Below are 18127 nucleotides of genomic sequence, written 5' to 3'. Positions count from 1 at the left end.
GGCAGTGATTTGAAAGGACTTACATTCAGAGAAATACTCCCCCTACAGTGTAAGGTAGTGGGGCGCTGATGGCCTGGAGCTGAGGGTCAGTGGGAAGAGAGGAGCTGATCCTAGAGCTGAGGGTCTGGGGGGAGGAGCTGATCAGCGTGTATGCTATGTACATGTCAGTGTTGTCTGTGTGTCGGGGGGCGGGTGAGTGTGATGCTGATGCTGTGTGTGTGTGTGTGTGTGTGGGTGTGGGAGTGTGATGCTGATCTGTAGGTGTGTTTCCAGGTGGGGCAGGAGCAGCAAGCCGAGTGCTAGAGCAGAGCCCCTCCGGCGGGACCAGTCGACAGCCTAGACCCGAGCCTCCTCACGCAGCCGCCGGGAGCGGGAGAGTGGCCTGATCTGGTGGGATCTGGGCAGGCCCCGCGGGCAGTTGGGAGCTGACTTCCAGGATCTGAGTGGTCCCTAGTCGGGTAGGAGGCTGAGAGCTGACACCCAGACAGCAGCCACCGGCGTCTGGGGGAGCAGGAGTAGCCCCTAGTGCCCCAGACGCTGATCCAAGAGTCAGTTGAGTGGTTGCTCCCCGTACAGTTAAGGTCGGGGAAGGGAGCTGGATCCTAGAGCTGAGGGTCAGTGGGGGGAGGAGGAGCTGATCCTAGAGCTGACGGGGTCGGTGGGAGGAGGAGCTGATCCTAGATCTGAGGGTCTGGGGGGGGGGAGCTGATCCTAGATCTGAGGGTCTGGGGGGCGGGGAGTGGGGAGCTGATCTCTAGAGCTGAGGGTGCTGGGGGGAGGAGGAGCTGATCCTAGATCTGAGGGTCTGTGGGGGGAGTGAGGAGCTGATCCTAGAGCTGAGGGTCTGGGGGGGCGGGGGAGTGATCCTGGAGCTGAGGGTCCTTGGGGGGAGGCTGACCTGGGTCTGAGGGTCTGGGGGGAGGAGGAGCTGATCCTAGAGCTGAGGGTCAGTGGGGGGAGGAGGAGCTGATCCTAGAGCTGAGGGTCTGGGGGGCGGGGAGTGGGAGCTGATCCTAGATGCTGAGGGTCTGGGGGGGCGAGGAGGAGCTGATCCTAGAGCTGAGGGTCTGGGGGGGCGGGAGTGAGGAGCTGATCCTAGAGCTGTGGGGTCTGAGTGGGGGCGGGGAGTGGGAGCTGATCCTAGAGCTGAGGGTCTGGGGGGCGGGGAGTGGGAGCTGATCCTAGAGCTGTAGGGTCTGTGGAGGAGGAGGAGCTGATCCTAGAGCTGAGGGTCTGGGGGGGGAGTGGAGTCTGGCACCCGAGATCGAGGGTCTGGGGGGCGGGGGAGGAGCTGATCCTAGAGCTGAGGGTCTGGGGGGCGGGGAGTGGGAGCTGATCCTAGATCTGGGGGTCTGGGGGGCGGGGAGTGGGAGCTGATCCTAGAGCTGAGGGTCTGGGGCGGGCGAGTGGAGAGCTGATCCTAGATCTGAGGGTCAGTGGGGGGAGGAGGAGCTGATCCTGAGAGCTGAGGGTCTGGGTAGGCGGGGAGGTGGGAGCTGATCCTAGAGCTGAGGGTCTGTGGGGGGAGGAGGAGCTGATCCTAGATCTGAGGGTGGGTGTGGGGGGAGTGGGAGCTGATCCTGGAGCTGAGGGTCAGTGGGGGCGAGTGAGGAGCTGATCCTAGATCTGAGGGTCATGTGGGGGAGGAGGAGCTGATCCTAGAGCTGAGGGTCAGTGGGGGGAGGGTCAGTGAGGGCTGAGGAGGAGCTGATCCTGAGAGCTGAGGGTCTGTGGGGGGAGGGGAGCTGATGCCTGGAGCTGAGGGTCAGTGGGAGGCGTGGGAGCTCAGGAGCTGATCTTAGGAGCTGAGGGTCTGTGGGGGGAGGAGGAGCTGATCCTAGAGTCTGAGGGTCGGAGTGGGGGGAGGAGGAGCTGATCCTAGAGCTGTGGGTCTGGGGGGCGGGGAGTGGGAGCTGATCCTAGAGCTGTGGGTCTGGGGGGCGGGGAGTAGGAGCTGATCCTAGAGCTGATGGGTCTGGGGGGGCGGGGAGTGGAGCTGATCCTAGAGCTGAGGGTCAGTGGGGCGGGGAGTGGGAGCTGATCCTAGATCTGTGGGCCTGGGGGGCGGGGAGTGGGAGCTGATCCTAGATCTGATGGTCCGGGGGGCGGGGAGGAGTCATCCTAGAGCTCAGGGTCTGGGGGTGCGGAGGAGTGGGAGCTGATCCTAGATCTGAGGTCTGGTGGGCGGGGAGTGGAGCTGATCCTAGATCTGAGGGTCTGTGTGCGGGTGAGTGGGAGCTGTGCTGTGATCTGTGCTGTAAGGGTGTGAGTGTGACTGGAGGGTGTTGAGTAATTGGACAGCTGGGACTACTCTCGATCTGCGTTTCAGTACATTTGAGGTTAATGTGTGTGTGTGTGTGTGTGTGTGTGTGTGTGTGTGTGTGTGTGTGTGTAGTTAATAGAGGCATTATCAATTTGCACAGCAAATTAGCCGACGCGATGTAGTACTCTGCTCTCTCTCTCCCTTTGTTCTCCCTCCTCCTCTCTTCTCCTCCACTGAGATATCAAGACATCCTTCTGTAATCCTCCAAATTAAATGGCTTTGAGCGAGAGCATCATCTCGCTGAAGATGGACAAGAGACGTGCAGCTGCTCAACATGCAGACGTGTGTGTGTGTGTGTGTGTGTGTGTGTGTGTGTGTGTGTGTGTGTGTGTGTGTGTGTGTGTGTGTGTGTGTGTGTGTGTGTGTGTGTGTGTGGTGGAAATAGGAACATATACATTGTAAACATATTTACCTGGCTCTCCTTTGTCATAGTACTGATAGGTGCCAATATCTGTATCTGTGTGCAGAGAGAGAAAGAACGAGAGAGAGATGGAAGGAGAGAGAGAAAGAGATGGATAGAGAGAGAGAGGACAGAGAGATAAGAGATGGAGAGGAGAGAGAAGAGATGGAAGAGAGAGAGAGAGAGATGGAAGGAGAGAGAGAAAGAGATGGAAGGAGAGAGAGAAAGAGATGGAAGGAAGAGAAAGAGATGGACGGAGAGAGAGAAAGAGATGGACAGAGAGAGAGAGAAAGAGATGGAAGGAGAGAGAGAAAGAGATGGACAGAGAGAGAGAGAAAGAGATGGAAGGAGAGAGAGAGAAAGAGATGGACAGAGAGAGAGAAAGATGGAAGGAGAGAGAAAGAGATGGAAGGAGAGAGCGAGATGGAGAGAGGAGAGAGCGAACCAGTCTGTCAGAAAAACGGACAGATCAGCAATTTCTCACCACGGGATAAACAATCACTATCAGCTAGTGTCCTGTCCCTTCTGCCTGCACTCCGCTCCAGATAACGAGGGAGCAAAGGAGGTGGGAAGGATGGAGGGAATGCAGGAGGAGGGAGGGGATGGAGGAGGGAGGGAGGGAGGGAGGGAGGGAGGGAGGGAGGGAGGGAGGGAGGGAGGGAGGGAGGGATGGGGAAGGGAGTGGAGGGAGGGAGGGATAGAGGAGAAGGGAGTGGAGGGAGGGATGAGAGGAAAAGGGAGTGGAGGGAGGGATAGAGGAGGGAGGGAGGGAGGGAGGGAGGGAGGGAGGGAGGGAGGGAGGGAGGGAGGGAGGGAGGGAGGGAGGAGGGAGTGGAGGGAGGAGAGGGAGGAGGAGGAGAGGGAGGGAGGGAGGGAGGGAGGGAGGGAGGGAGGGAGGGAGGGAGGGAGGATAGAGGAGAAGGGAGTGGAGGGAGGGATAGAGGAGAAGGGAGTGGAGGGAGGGATGGAGGAGGAGGAGGGAGGGAGGGAGGGAGGGAGGGAGGGAGGGAGGGAGGGAGGGAGGGAGGGAGGGAGGGAAGGGAGTGGAGGGAGGGATAGAGGAGGAGGGATGAGGAGGAGGAGGGATAGAGGAGGAGGGAGGGATAGAGGAGGAGGAGGGAGGGGAGGAGTGACAGAGAAGGAGGAGGGATAGAGGAGGAGGAGGGATAGAGGAGGGAGGAATAGAGGAGGAGAGGGAGGGAGGGAGGGAGGGGTAGGAGAAGGAGAAGGAGGGACATAATACTGATGAAGAGAGAAGCCTCTGTAGCCTCCCTTCACCTCCAGGACAGACTCCATCCCACACATGCCTAGTTGCACCTAATCAACACACACACACCTCTACCCCTAAACTGCTGAGACTAGACTTTTATTGGGTGTTATTAGCGACGGCCCAAACTCCGGGCCGGGCCAGGATTCTCACAGCACATCACTATTTTATCACGTCCTCTCTGCTGCTGCTGAGGCGTGTGTGTGGGTGTGTGTGTGTCTTCTGCTGCTGCTCCTTAGAACAGGTCACACTAATAAAGGGGGAGCGCTGACGCATACACACACACACACACACACACACACACACACACACACACACACACACACACACACACACACTTTCATAGTATTTCCATCTGTCCTGTTTGATATGTATCCTCCAGACAGGTAACTAGGATTTTGGGCGGATGTATACTGTACAGACAGGGGTTGGCAGGGAGCGTCACGCCTCACCACCTCAAGCCACCATCCTGATATATCCCTCCACCCAACGTTTCCTCTGATAGCAAAAAACACAAAGTCACAAACTAATATAACCACGACACACACACCTGTCACACACACACCTGTCACACACACACACACACACACACACACACACACGATTTGGCCTCAGAGACACTATCTCCGCCTGAAGCTTACCAGACTGGAAAAGAAGAACCTGAAGGGAAGCTAAACAAGAAAAATAACATTTATTTCTCTGTGACTGAAAAGATGAACAGATAGGCGTGGAGAGACAGACAGCAACTGTCAACCCCGACTCAAACGTAGGCCCCACCCACAAGGTCATAAAGGTCAGGGGTTGGTTGGCGGTCATCGTAAGCCTAGAGCATAGACGACAAATGAACAGTAAAGGTCCCATTCACAATTGAGATAATTGGTTCATTCAGAATGTCTTACATTATTAATATACAGTATATAATATTAGCTGACGCTTTTATCCAAAGCTCCTTAGAGTCATGTCTGCATACATTTTACATTTGGGGAGCCCCAGCGGGAATTGATCCCAAGAGCATTGCTCTACCAACTGAGCTAAAGGACCATTCATTTATGTCAATGGGAGACAGGCTCACGTCAATGGGAGACAGACTCACGTCAATGGGAGACAGGTTCACGTCAATGGGAGACAGGTTCACGTCAATGGGAGACAAGCTCACGTCAATGGGAGACAGGTTCACGTCAATGGGAGACAGGTTCACGTCAATGGGAGACAAGCTCACGTCAATGGGAGACAAGCTCACGTCAATGGGAGACAGGTTCACGTCAATGGGAGACAGGTTCACGTCAATGGGAGACAGGTTCACGTCAATGGGAGACAGGTTCACGTCAATGGGAGACAGGTTCACGTCAATGGGAGACAGGTTCACGTCAATGGGAGACAGGTTCACGTCAATGGGAGACAGGTTCACGTCAATGGGAGACAGGTTCACGTCAATGGGAGACAGGTTCACGTCAATGGGAGACAGGTTCACGTCAATGGGAGACAGGTTCACGTCAATGGGAGACAGGTTCACGTCAATGGGAGACAAGCTCACGTCAATGGGAGACAGGTTCACGTCAATGGGAGACAGGTTCACTTTAATGGGAGACAGGCTCACGTCAATGGGAGACAAGCTCACGTCAATGGGAGACAGGTTCACGTCAATGGGAGACAGGTTCACGTCAATGGGAGACAGGCTCACGTCAATGGGAGACAGGCTCACGTCAATGGGAGACAGGCTCACGTCAATGGGAGACAGGTTCACGTCAATGGGAGACAGGTTCACGTCAATGGGAGACAGGTTCACGTCAATGGGAGACAGGCTCACGTCAATGGGAGACAGGCTCACGTCAATGGGAGACAGGTTCACGTCAATGGGAGACAGGCGCACGTCAATGGGAGACAGGTTCACGTCAATGGGAGACAGACATACACTACCGTTCAAAAGTTTGGGGTCACTTAGAAATGTCCTTGTTTTTTAAAGAAAAGCCATTTTTTGTCCATTAAAATAACATCAAATTGATCAGAAATACAGTGTAGAAATTGTTAATGTTGTAAATGACTATTGTAGCTGGAAACGGCTGATTTTTAATGGAATATCTACATAGGCGTACAGAGACCGATTATCAGCAACCATCACTCCTGTGTTCCAATGGCACGTTGTGTTAGCTAATCCAAGTTTATCATTTTAAAAGGCTAATTGATCATTAGAAAACCCTTTTGCAATTATGTTAGCACAGCTGAAAACTGTTGTTCTGATTAAAGAAGCAATAAAACTGGCATTTAGACTAGTTGAGTATCTGGAGAATCAGCATTTGTGGGTTCAATTACAGGCTCAAAATGGTCAGAAACAAATAACTTTCTTCTGAAACTCGTCAGTCTATTCTTGTTCTGAGAAATGAAGGCTATTCCATGTGAGAAATTTCCAAGAAACGGAAGATCTCGAACAACGCTGTGTACTACTCCCTTCACAGAACAGCGCAAACTGGCTCTAACCAGAATAGAAAGAGGAGTGGGAGGCCCCGGTGCACAACTGAGCAAGAGGACAAGTACATTAGAGTTTCTAGTTTGAGAAACAGATGCCTCACAAGTCCTCAACTGGCAGCTTCATTAAATAGCACCCGCAAAACACCAGCCTCAATGTCAACAGTGAAGAGGAGACTCTGGGATGCTGGCCTTCTAAGTAGGACATTTCTAAGTGACCCCAAACTTTTGAATGGTAGTGTATGTCAATGGGAGACAGACACATGTCAATGGGAGAAATGTGAGTTAATGGATAGAATGTACAAGTTCAGAACCAGAAGAGTCTTAAATGTATTTGATCAGAAAGAATTGACATTAAATAAAATAATGAATTTGAAGAATTTATGAGCTATGTGTGTTTGTTATTTAATAGGATCTCTATGTAGAGATGAGAGAGAGAAGCAGATATATAGATCATGTAGAAATGTTCACACACACACAAGTGTAGTAATACATTCCACTTGTAGTGAGCTGCTGGAGGACCAGCAGTGAAGCTGTCTCTAAAACAGACACACTAACCTCTGACTTGTAGTGAGCTGCTGGAGGACCAGCAGTGAAGCTCGGCCAAGCAGAACGCCATCTGACGAAGGAGGGGAACCCGAGACTGCAGAGAGAGGAGGGGAAAGTAGGGAACGAGTGAAATCAGGAGAAAAAGGGCAGACAAAACAACATGACAGATACACCTGTAGTGGTGATGAACGCGTGTGTGGAGAACAAGGGGGGGGTTACATAGAGGGTGCTGAGGGTCTCACACACACACACACACACACACACACACACACACACACACACACACACACACACACGATCAAAGTGAACTCTAAGAAGGCCCTGCTATAGTGCACCCACATCATAGGTAGTGGGGGGGCAGGTAGCTTGGCGGTTAGAGAGAAAGGTCCTTAGTTCGAATCCCCGAGCCGACCAGGTGAAACATCTGTCAATGTGCCCTTGAGCAAGGCACTTAACCTTCATTGCTCCTGGGTCAACGTTGATAATATCTGACCCGGGCTGTGACCCCACTCTCTGTTGGGATATGCAACAAAAATTCAAACATTTACATTAGTGAAATATACACACCCAGCTAATTATGATGTATTAGTGATGAAGAACCTATCATTCCACACACATCACTGTCTGTTGATGAAGAGGACAAATCTCTCTCTCCCCCCACATCATCTTTCTCCCTCTCTTTCTCTTTTCCTCCCTTGCTCCATCCCTCTCTCATCCATGACCAGGTTACTGCTGACGCTGGACTCTCTCTTCCTTTCCCTCCCTCCCTCCCTCCCTCCCTCCCTCCCTCCCTCCCTCCATAATGCTAAGGGTGGACTCTCTCTTCCTTTCTCTCCCTCCGTCTCTCCATCTCTCCATCCCTTCATAATGCTGAGGATGGACTCTCCTTCACTTTCTCTCCTGATCCCTCCATCCCTCCCTCCCTCGCTCCATATTGCTGAGGCTGAACTCTCTCTTATCTCTGTCCCTTGCTCCTGCTGTGGGGAAAGAAACTCTCACTCCACCACACACACACACACACACACACACACACACACACACACACACACACACACACACACACACACACACACACACACACACCAATAATAAACAGATAAACATGGCGCCACTGAAACGCTGGGGTAGCAGCACTGCTGTATCACTGTAACTAGTTTACTGACATAAGAGGATTCCTTTATCCTTTAATAACCTGCTTCAACTGGAAGTCAGCCCTTTTCTGAAGGGAAACCAATATGGCCATGAAGTGAGGAAAAGGAAATCTGTCATTTAGCAAAGAGAGATAGCTGGGTGTCTGGGCGCTACAGTTCAGGGGTCATATCAGAGACAGTAGTGTGGGTATACCGGAGCTACCAAAAGGTTTCTGTAGGAACGGCATGTTTTCCTGGGTATCAATACGTTTGGAAAGGATTGTTGGATTAGAGAACACTGGGATGCACTTTGTGTCTCCGTGTCCAGTCGACACTTTGAGACAACTCCTACAGAGAGGTGGAAAGAAAAGGAGACAGGACATATTTTGGTCTCCTTTGTGAAGTGTGGCAGCTAGTCATGAACAGCTGACGCTCCCTCCAATTGGTGTGTGTGTGTGTGTGTGTGTGTGTGTGTGTGTGTGTGTGTGTGTGTGTGTGTGTGTGTGTGTGCGTGTGTGTGTGTGTGGTCAGGGGGCATAGTGTGTGTGTGTGTGTGTGTGTGTGTGTGTGTGTGTGTGTGTGTGTGTGTGTGTGTGTGTGGTCAGGAGACATAGTGTGTGTGTGGGGGTGTGTGAGACAGTGTGTGAGAGTCGAGCCGAATGAGAATTAGAGAAGTGTGACAGCAGTGTGTGTGTGTTTGATTGTGAAGGCAGGGTATGTGTGTGTCCATGTTCACTCCGATAACAACAACAACACACAAAAGGTATGGACTCACATCATCAACAGTATGGTTATAGACTCACTTCATCAACAGTATGGCTATGGACTCACTTCATCAACAGTATGGTTATAGACTCACTTCATCAACAGTATGGTTATGGACTCACTTCATCAACAGTATGGTTATAGACTCACTTCATCAACAGTATGGCTATGGACTCACTTCATCAACAGTATGGTTATAGACTCACTTCATCAACAGTATGGTTATGGACTCACTTCATCAACAGTATGGTTATAGACTCACTTCATCAACAGTATGGCTATGGACTCACTTCATCAACAGTATGGTTATGGACTCACTTCATCAACAGTATGGCTATGGACTCACTTCATCAACAGTATGGCTATGGACTCACTTCATCAACAGTATGGCTATGGACTCACTTCATCAACAGTATGGCTATGGACTCACTTCATCAACAGTATGGCTATGGACTCACTTCATCAACAGTATGGCTATGGACTCACTTCATCAACAGTATGGTTATGGACTCACTTCATCAACAGTATGGTTATGGACTCACTTCAACAGTATGGCTACGGACTCACTTCATCAACAGTATGGCTATGGACTCACTTCATCAACAGTATGGTTATGGACTCACTTCATCAACAGTATGGTTATGGACTCACTTCATCAACAGTATGGTTATAGATTCACTTCATCAACAGTATGGATATAGACTCACTTCATCAACAGTATGGCTATAGACTCACTTCATCAACAGTATGGTTATGGACTCTTTTCATCAACAGTATGGCTATGGACTCACTTCATCAACAGTATGGTTATAGACTCACTTCAACAGTATGGCTATAGACTCACTTCATCAATAGTATGGCTATAGACTCACTTCATCAACAGTATGGCTATGGACTCACTTCATCAACAGTATGGTTATGGACTCACTTCATCAACAGTATGTTATAGACTCACTTCATCAACAGTATGGTTATAGACTCACTTCATCAACAGTATGGTTATGGACTCACTTCATCAACAGTATGGCTATGGACTCACTTCATCAACAGTATGGTTATAGACTCACTTCAACAGTATGGCTATAGACTCACTTCATCAAATGTATGGCTATAGACTCACTTCATCAACAGTATGGCTATGGACTCACTTCATCAACAGTATGGTTATGGACTCACTTCATCAACAGTATGTTATAGACTCACTTCATCAACAGTATGGTTATAGACTCACTTCATCAACAGTATGGTTATGGACTCACTTCATCAACAGTATGGTTATGGACTCACTTCATCAACAGTATGGCTATGGACTCACTTCATCAACAGTATGGTTATAGACTCACTTCAACAGTATGGCTATAGACTCACTTCATCAAATGTATGGCTATAGACTCACTTCATCAACAGTATGGCTATGGACTCACTTCATCAACAGTATGGTTATAGACTCACTTCATCAACAGTATGGTTATGGACTCACTTCATCAACAGTATGGTTATGGACTCACTTCATCAACAGTATGGCTATAGACTCACTTCATCAACAGTATGGTTATGGACTCACTTCATCAACAGTATGGTTATAGATTCACTTCATCAACAGTATGGTTATAGACTCACTTCATCAACAGTATAGTTATAGACTCACTTCATCAACAGTATGGCTATAGACTCACTTCATCAACAGTATGGCTATAGACTCACTTCATCAACAGTATGGTTATGGACTCTTTTCATCAACAGTATGGCTATGGACTCACTTCATCAACAGTATGGTTATAGACTCACTTCAACAGTATGGCTATTGACTCACTTCATCAACAGTATGGCTATAGACTCACTTCATCAACAGTATGGCTATGGACTCACTTCATCAACAGTATGGTTATAGACTCACTTCATCAACAGTATGGTTATGGACTCACTTCATCAACAGTATGGTTATAGACTCACTTCATCAACAGTATGGTTATGGACTCACTTCATCAACAGTATGGTTATGGACTCACTTCATCAACAGTATGGTTATAGATTCACTTCATCAACAGTATGGTTATAGACTCACGTCATCAACAGTATGGTTATGGACTCACTTCATCAACAGTATGGCTATGGACTCACTTCATCAACAGTATGGCTATAGACTCACTTCATCAACAGTATGGTTATGGACTCTTTTCATCAACAGTATGGCTATGGACTCACTTCATCAACAGTATGGCTATAGACTCACTTCATCAACAGTATGGTTATGGACTCTTTTCATCAACAGTTTGGCTATGGACTCACTTCATCAACAGTATGGTTATAGACTCACTTCAACAGTATGGCTATAGACTTACTTCATCAATAGTATGGCTATAGACTCACTTCATCAACAGTATGGCTATGGACTCACTTCATCAACAGTATGGTTATAGACTCACTTCAACAGTATGGTTATGGACTCACTTCATCAACATTATGGCTATAGACTCACTTCATCAATAGTATGGTTATAGACTCACTTCAACAGTATGGCTATGGACTCACTTCATCAACAGTATGGCTATGGACTCACTTCATCAACAGTATGGCTATAGATTCACTTCATCAACAGTATGGTTATAGATTCACTTCATCAACAGTATGGCTATAGATTCACTTCATCAACAGTATGGTTATAGATTCACTTCATCAACAGTATGGCTATAGATTCACTTCATCAACAGTATGGTTATGGACTCACTTCATCAACAGTATGGCTATAGATTCACTTCATCAACAGTATGGTTATGGACTCACTGAGAGAGATAAGAAAACAGAAAGAGAAAGAAAGATACAAAAGTGGGAAAGAGAGAGAGGGGGGGGGGTGGTAGAGGTAGAGAGGGAGAGAGCGAGGGAGGGGGTGGTAGAGGTAGAGAGAGAGAGGGAGGGGGTGGTAGAGGTAGAGAGAGCGAGAGCGAGAGAGGGGGAGGGATGGTAGAGGTAGAGAGAGAGAGAGAGAGAGAGGGGTGGTAGAGGTAGAGAGAGGGGGGGTGGTAGAGGTAGAGAGGAGAGAGAGGGAGAGAGGGGTGGTAGAGGTAGAGAGAGGAGAGAAAGAGAGAGAGGGGTGGTAGAGAGAGAGAGGGAGAGAGGGAGAGAGGGGTGGTAGAGGTAGAGAGAGGAGAGAAAGAGAGAGAGGGGTGGTAGAGGTAGAGAGAGAAAGAGAGGGGTGGTAGAGGTAGAGAGAGGGAGAGAGGGAGAGAGGGAGAGAGGGGTGGTAAAGGTAGAGAGAGAGAGAAAGAGGGAGAGAGGTCTATAAGTGTGTGATTATCAGGTGAAGGTAACATGAGTAGAGTTCAGACTAAGTGGCAGACATTCTAACCTGTCACATTCTACACATCACTGTGTTTACCAAGCAACCTCATATACCTGAAACAGCAAATCTAACTTAACCACACACACACTTGTGCATGTATACACAAGCACGCACGCACACACACACACACAATTGCATGCATATAGGCCTATGCACACACACACAATACAAACACACACAATACAACACACAATACAACACACACACAATACAAACACACACACACACAATACAACTCACACACAATACAACACGCACACAATACAAACACACACACACACACACAATACAAACACACACACAATACAACACACACAACACAACACACACACAAACAATACAACACACACACAATACAACACACCTCCCTCTCTCTACCTCTACCACCCCTCTCTTTCTCTCTCTACCTCTACCACCCCTCTCTCTCTTTCTCTCCTCTCTCTACCTCTACCACCCCTCTCTCCCTCTCTCCCTCTCTCTCTCTACCACCCCTCTCTCTCTTTCTCTCCTCTCTCTACCTCTACCACCCCTCTCTCCCTCTCTCTCCTCTCTCCTCTCTACCTCTACCACCTCCCCTCTCTCTACCTCTACCACCCCTCTCTCTCTCTGTAGCCATACTGTTGATGAAGTGAATCTATAGCCATACTGTTGATGAAGTGAATCTATAACCATACTGTTGATGAAGTGAGTCTATAGCCATACTGTTGATGAAGTGAATCTATAACCATACTGTTGATGAAGTGAGTCTATAGCCATACTGTTGATGAAGTGAATCTATAGCCATACTGTTGATGAAGTGAGTCTATAGCCATACTGTTGATGAAGTGAATCTATAACCATACTGTTGATGAAGTGAGTCTATAGCCATACTGTTGATGAAGTGAATCTATAGCCATACTGTTGATGAAGTGAGTCCATAACCATACTGTTGATGAAGTGAATCTATAACCATACTGTTGATGAAGTGAGTCCATAGCCATACTGTTGATGAAGTGAATCTATAGCCATACTGTTGATGAAGTGAGTCCATAGCCATACTGTTGATGAAGTGAATCTATAGCCATACTGTTGATGAAGTGAATCTATAGCCATACTGTTGATGAAGTGAATCTATAGCCATACTGTTGATGAAGTGAATCTATAGCCATACTGTTGATGAAGTGAATCTATAGCCATACTGTTGATGAAGTGAGTCCATAGCCATACTGTTGATGAAGTGAATCTATAGCCATACTGTTGATGAAGTGAGTCCACAATACAACACACACACACAATACAACACACCACAATACAACACACACAATACAACACACACAATACAACACACCACAATAGAGGGGTAGAGGGGTAGAGGGGTGGAGGTGTAGAGGGGTAGAGGGGTGGAGGTGTAGAGGGGTAGAGGGGTAGAGGGGTGGAGGGGTAGAGGGGTGGAGGTGTAGAGGGGTAGAGGGGTAGAGGTGTAGAGGGGTAGAGGGGTAGAGGGGTAGAGGGGTGGAGGTGTAGAGGTGTAGAGGGGTAGAGGGGTGGAGGGGTAGAGGGGTGGAGGGGTAGAGGGGTAGAGGGGTGGAGGGGTAGAGGGGTAGAGGGGTAGAGGGGTAGAGAGCATTTGACAAGCCTCTCTCTCCATCTCTATGTGTCTCCCTGTCTCTCTCTCCATCTCTGTGTGTCTCCCTGTCTCTCTCTCCATCTCTGTGTGTCTACCTGTCTCTCTCTCCATCTCTGTGTGTCTCCCTGTCTCTCTCTCCATCTCTGTGTGTCTCCCTGTCTCTCTCTCCATCTCTGTGTGTCTCCCTGTCTCTCTCTCCATCTCTGTGTGTCTCCCTGTCTCTCTCTCCATCTGTGTGTCTCCCTGTCTCTCTCTCCATCTCTGTGTCTCCCTGTCTCTCTCCCCATCTCTGTGTGTCTCCCTGTCTCTCTCTCCATCTCTGTGTGTCTCCCTGTCTCTCTCTCCATCTCTGTGTGTCTCCCTGTCTCTCTCTCCATCTCTGTGTGTCTCCCTGTCTCTCTCTCAATCTCTATGTGTCTCCCTGTCTCCATCAGTGTGTCTCCCTGTCTCTCTCTAAATCTCTGTGTGTCTCCCTGTCTCTCTCTCCATCTCTGTGTGTCTCCCTGTCTCTCTCTCCATCTCTGTGTGTCTCCCTGTCTCTCTCTCCATCTCTGTGTGTCTCCCTGTCTCTCTCTCCATCTCTGTGTGTCTCCCTGTCTCTCTCTCATCTGTGTGTCTCCCTGTCTCTCTCTCCAATCTCTGTGTCTCTGCCTGTCTCTCTCTCATCTCTGTCTCCCTGTCTCTCTCTCCATCTCTGTCTCTCCCTGTCTCTCTCTCCAATCTCTGTGTGTCTCCCTGTCTCTCTCTCCATCTCTGTCTCCCTGTGTCTCTCTCCATCTCTGTCTCCCTGTCTCTCTCTCCATCTCTGTGTCTCCCTGTCTCTCTCTCCATCTCTGTCTCCCTGTCTCTCTCTCCATCTCTGTGTGTCTCCCTGTCTCTCTCTCATCTCTGTCTCCCTGTCTCTCTCTCCATCTCTGTGTCTCCCTGTCTCTCTCTCTAACTTTATCTTCCCTAATAATAAGTAGACATTTGAATACGGTCCGTACCTTCACTTTTTGGGCCCCAACATAATACCAGAATAAAACATAATACTGTAAAACAACATAATACCAGAATAAAACATAATACTGTAAAACAACATAATACCAGAATAAAACATAATACTGTAAAACAACATAATACCAGAATAAAACATAATACTGTAAAACAACATAATACCAGAATAAAACATAATACTGTAAAACAACATAAAACCAGAATAAAACATAATACTGTAAAACAACATAATACCAGAATAAACCATAATACTGTAAAACAACATAATACCAGAATAAAACATAATACTGTAAAACAACATAATACCAGAATAAAACATAATACTGTAAAACAACATAATACCAGAATAAAACATAATACTGTAAAACAACATAATACCAGAATAAAACATAATACTGTAAAACAACATAATACCAGAATAAAACATAATACTGTAAAACAACATAATACCAGAATAAAACATAATACTGTAAAACAACATAATACCAGAATAAAACATTGGGCTGTAAAATAAACAACTTCTTTCTTTCTGCAAGGACGTGAAGTGTGTGGTTTTCCAGACCTAGAGGCCAACAAGGTCTCAAGTAGGTCTCTAGACTGAGGATCAGAGAGGAGAGATACAACAAGGTCTCTAGTAGGTCTCTAGACTGAGGATCAGAGAGGAGAGATACAACAAGGTCTCCAGTAGGTCTCTACACTGAGGATCAGAGAGGAGAGATACAACAAGGTCTCCAGTAGGTCTCTAGACTGAGGATCAGAGAGGAGATACAACAAGGTCTCCAGTAGGTCTCTAGACTGAGGATCAGAGAGGAGAAACAACAAGGTCTCTAGTAGGTCTCTAGACTGAGGATCAGAGAGGAGAGATACAACAAGGTCTCCAGTAGGTCTCTAGACTGAGGATCAGAGAGGAGAGATACAACAAGGTCTCCAGTAGGTCTCTAGACTGAGGATCAGAGAGGAGAGATACAACAAGGTCTCTAGTAGGTCTCTAGACTGAGGATCAGAGAGGAGAGATACAACAAGGTCTCTAGTAGGTCTCTAGACTGAGGATCAGAGAGGAGAGATACAACAAGGTCTCTAGTAGGTCTCTAGACTGAGGATCAGAGAGGAGAGATACAACAAGGTCTCTAGTAGGTCTCTAGACTGAGGATCAGAGAGGAGATACAACAAGGTCTCTAGTAGGTCTCTAGACTGAGGATCAGAGAGGAGATACAACAAGGTCTCTAGTAGGTCTCTAGACTGAGGATCAGAGAGGAGATACAACAATGTCTCCAGTAGGTCTCTAGACTGAGGATCAGAGAGGAGAGATACAACAAGGTCTCTAGTAGGTCTCTAGACTGAGGATCAGAGAGGAGAGATACAACAAGGTCTCCAGTAGGTCTCTAGACTGAGGATCAGAGAGGAGAGATACAACAAGGTCTCTAGTAGGTCTCTAGACTGAGGATCAGAGAGGAGAGATACAACAAGGTCTCTAGTAGGTCTCTAGACTGAGGATCAGAGAGGAGAGATACAATAAGGTCTCTAGTAGGTCTCTAGACTGAGGATCAGAGAGGAGAGATACAACAAGGTCTCTAGTAGGTCTCTAGACTGAGGATCAGAGAGGAGATACAACAAGGTCTCCAGTAGGTCTCTAGACTGAGGATCAGAGAGGAGATACAACAAGGTCTCTAGTAGGTCTCTAGACTGAGGATCAGAGAGGAGAGATACAACAAGGTCTCTAGTAGGTCTCTAGAGTGAGGATCAGAGAGGAGATACAACAAGGTCTCTAGTAGGTCTCTAGACTGAGGATCAGAGAGGAGATACAACAAGGTCTCCAGTAGGTCTCTAGACTGAGGATCAGAGAGGAGAGATACAACAAGGTCTCTAGTAGGTCTCTAGACTGAGGATCAGAGAGGAGAGATACAACAAGGTCTCTAGACTGAGGATCAGAGAGGAGAGATACAAGGTCTCTAGTAGGTCTCTAGACTGAGGATCAGAGAGGAGAGATACAACAAGGTCTCTAGTAGGTCTCTAGACTGAGGATCAGAGAGGAGATACACAACAAGGTCTCTAGTAGGTCTCTAGACTGAGGATCAGAGAGGAGATACAACAAGGTCTCTAGTAGGTCTCTAGACTAAGGATCAGAGAGGAGATACAACAAGGTCTCTAGACTGAGGATCAGAGAGGAGAGATACAACAAGGTCTCTAGTAGGTCTCTAGACTGAGGATCGGAGAGGAGATACAACAAGGTCTCTAGTAGGTCTCTAGACTGAGGATCAGAGAGGAGATACAACAAGGTCTCTAGTAGGTCTCTAGACTGAGGATCAGAGAGGAGAGATACAACAAGGTCTCCAGTAGGTCTCTAGACTGAGGATCAGAGAGGAGAGATACAACAAGGTCTCTAGTAGGTCTCTAGACTGAGGATCAGAGAGGAGAGATACAACAAGGTCTCTAGTAGGTCTCTAGACTGAGGATCAGAGAGGAGATACAACAAGGTCTCCAGTAGGTCTCTAGACTGAGGATCAGAGAGGAGAGATACAACAAGGTCTCCAGTAGGTCTCTAGACTGAGGATCAGAGAGGAGAGATACAACAAGGTCTCCAGTAGGTCTCTAGACTGAGGATCAGAGAGGAGAGATACAACAAGGTCTCTAGACTGAGGATCAGAGAGGAGAGATACAACAAGGTCTCTAGTAGGTCTCTAGACTGAGGATCAGAGAGGAGAGATACAACAAGGTCTCTAGTAGGTCTCTAGACTGAGGATCAGAGAGGAGATACACAACAAGGTCTCTAGTAGGTCTCTAGACTGAGGATCAGAGAGGAGATACAACAAGGTCTCTAGTAGGTCTCTAGACTGAGGATCAGAGAGGAGATACAACAAGGTCTCTAGTAGGTCTCTAGACTGAGGATCAGAGAGGAGAGATACAACAAGGTCTCCAGTAGGTCTCTAGACTGAGGATCAGAGAGAAGAGATACAACAAGGTCTCTAGTAGGTCTCTAGACTGAGGATCAGAGAGGAGAGATACAACAAGGTCTCTAGTAGGTCTCTAGACTGAGGATCAGAGAGGAGATACAACAAGGTCTCCAGTAGGTCTCTAGACTGAGGATCAGAGAGGAGAGATACAACAAGGTCTCTAGTAGGTCTCTAGACTGAGGATCAGAGAGGAGATACAACAAGGTCTCTAGTAGGTCTCTAGACTGAGGATCAGAGAGGAGAGATACAACAAGGTCTCTAGTAGGTCTCTAGACTGAGGATCAGAGAGGAGAGATACAACAAGGTCTCTAGTAGGTCTCTAGACTGAGGATCAGAG

At 47.9% G+C, this 18127-nt stretch overlaps 1 protein-coding gene across 2 annotated transcripts in view; it reads right to left on the bottom strand.

Annotated features, from left to right (window-relative positions):
- The window catches only part of wdpcp (WD repeat containing planar cell polarity effector), a 210731-nt gene that overhangs the window by 112442 nt on the left and 80162 nt on the right, over nucleotides 1–18127 (bottom strand). For both annotated transcript variants that reach the window (XM_082964933.1, XM_082964934.1), the window contains exon 2: nucleotides 7012–7096. In XM_082964933.1, coding sequence (XP_082821059.1) covers nucleotides 7012–7072 — 61 coding nt within the window. In that variant the 5' untranslated portion in view covers nucleotides 7073–7096. The remainder of the gene's footprint in view (nucleotides 1–7011; nucleotides 7097–18127) is intronic.

The sequence above is a fragment of the Salmo salar genome, chromosome 18 (genome assembly GCF_965601325.2).
Source record: "Salmo salar chromosome 18, fSalSal1, whole genome shotgun sequence".
In the NCBI taxonomy this organism is placed as follows: domain Eukaryota; kingdom Metazoa; phylum Chordata; class Actinopteri; order Salmoniformes; family Salmonidae; genus Salmo; species Salmo salar.
This window is presented reverse-complemented; position numbering and strand designations above follow the sequence as displayed.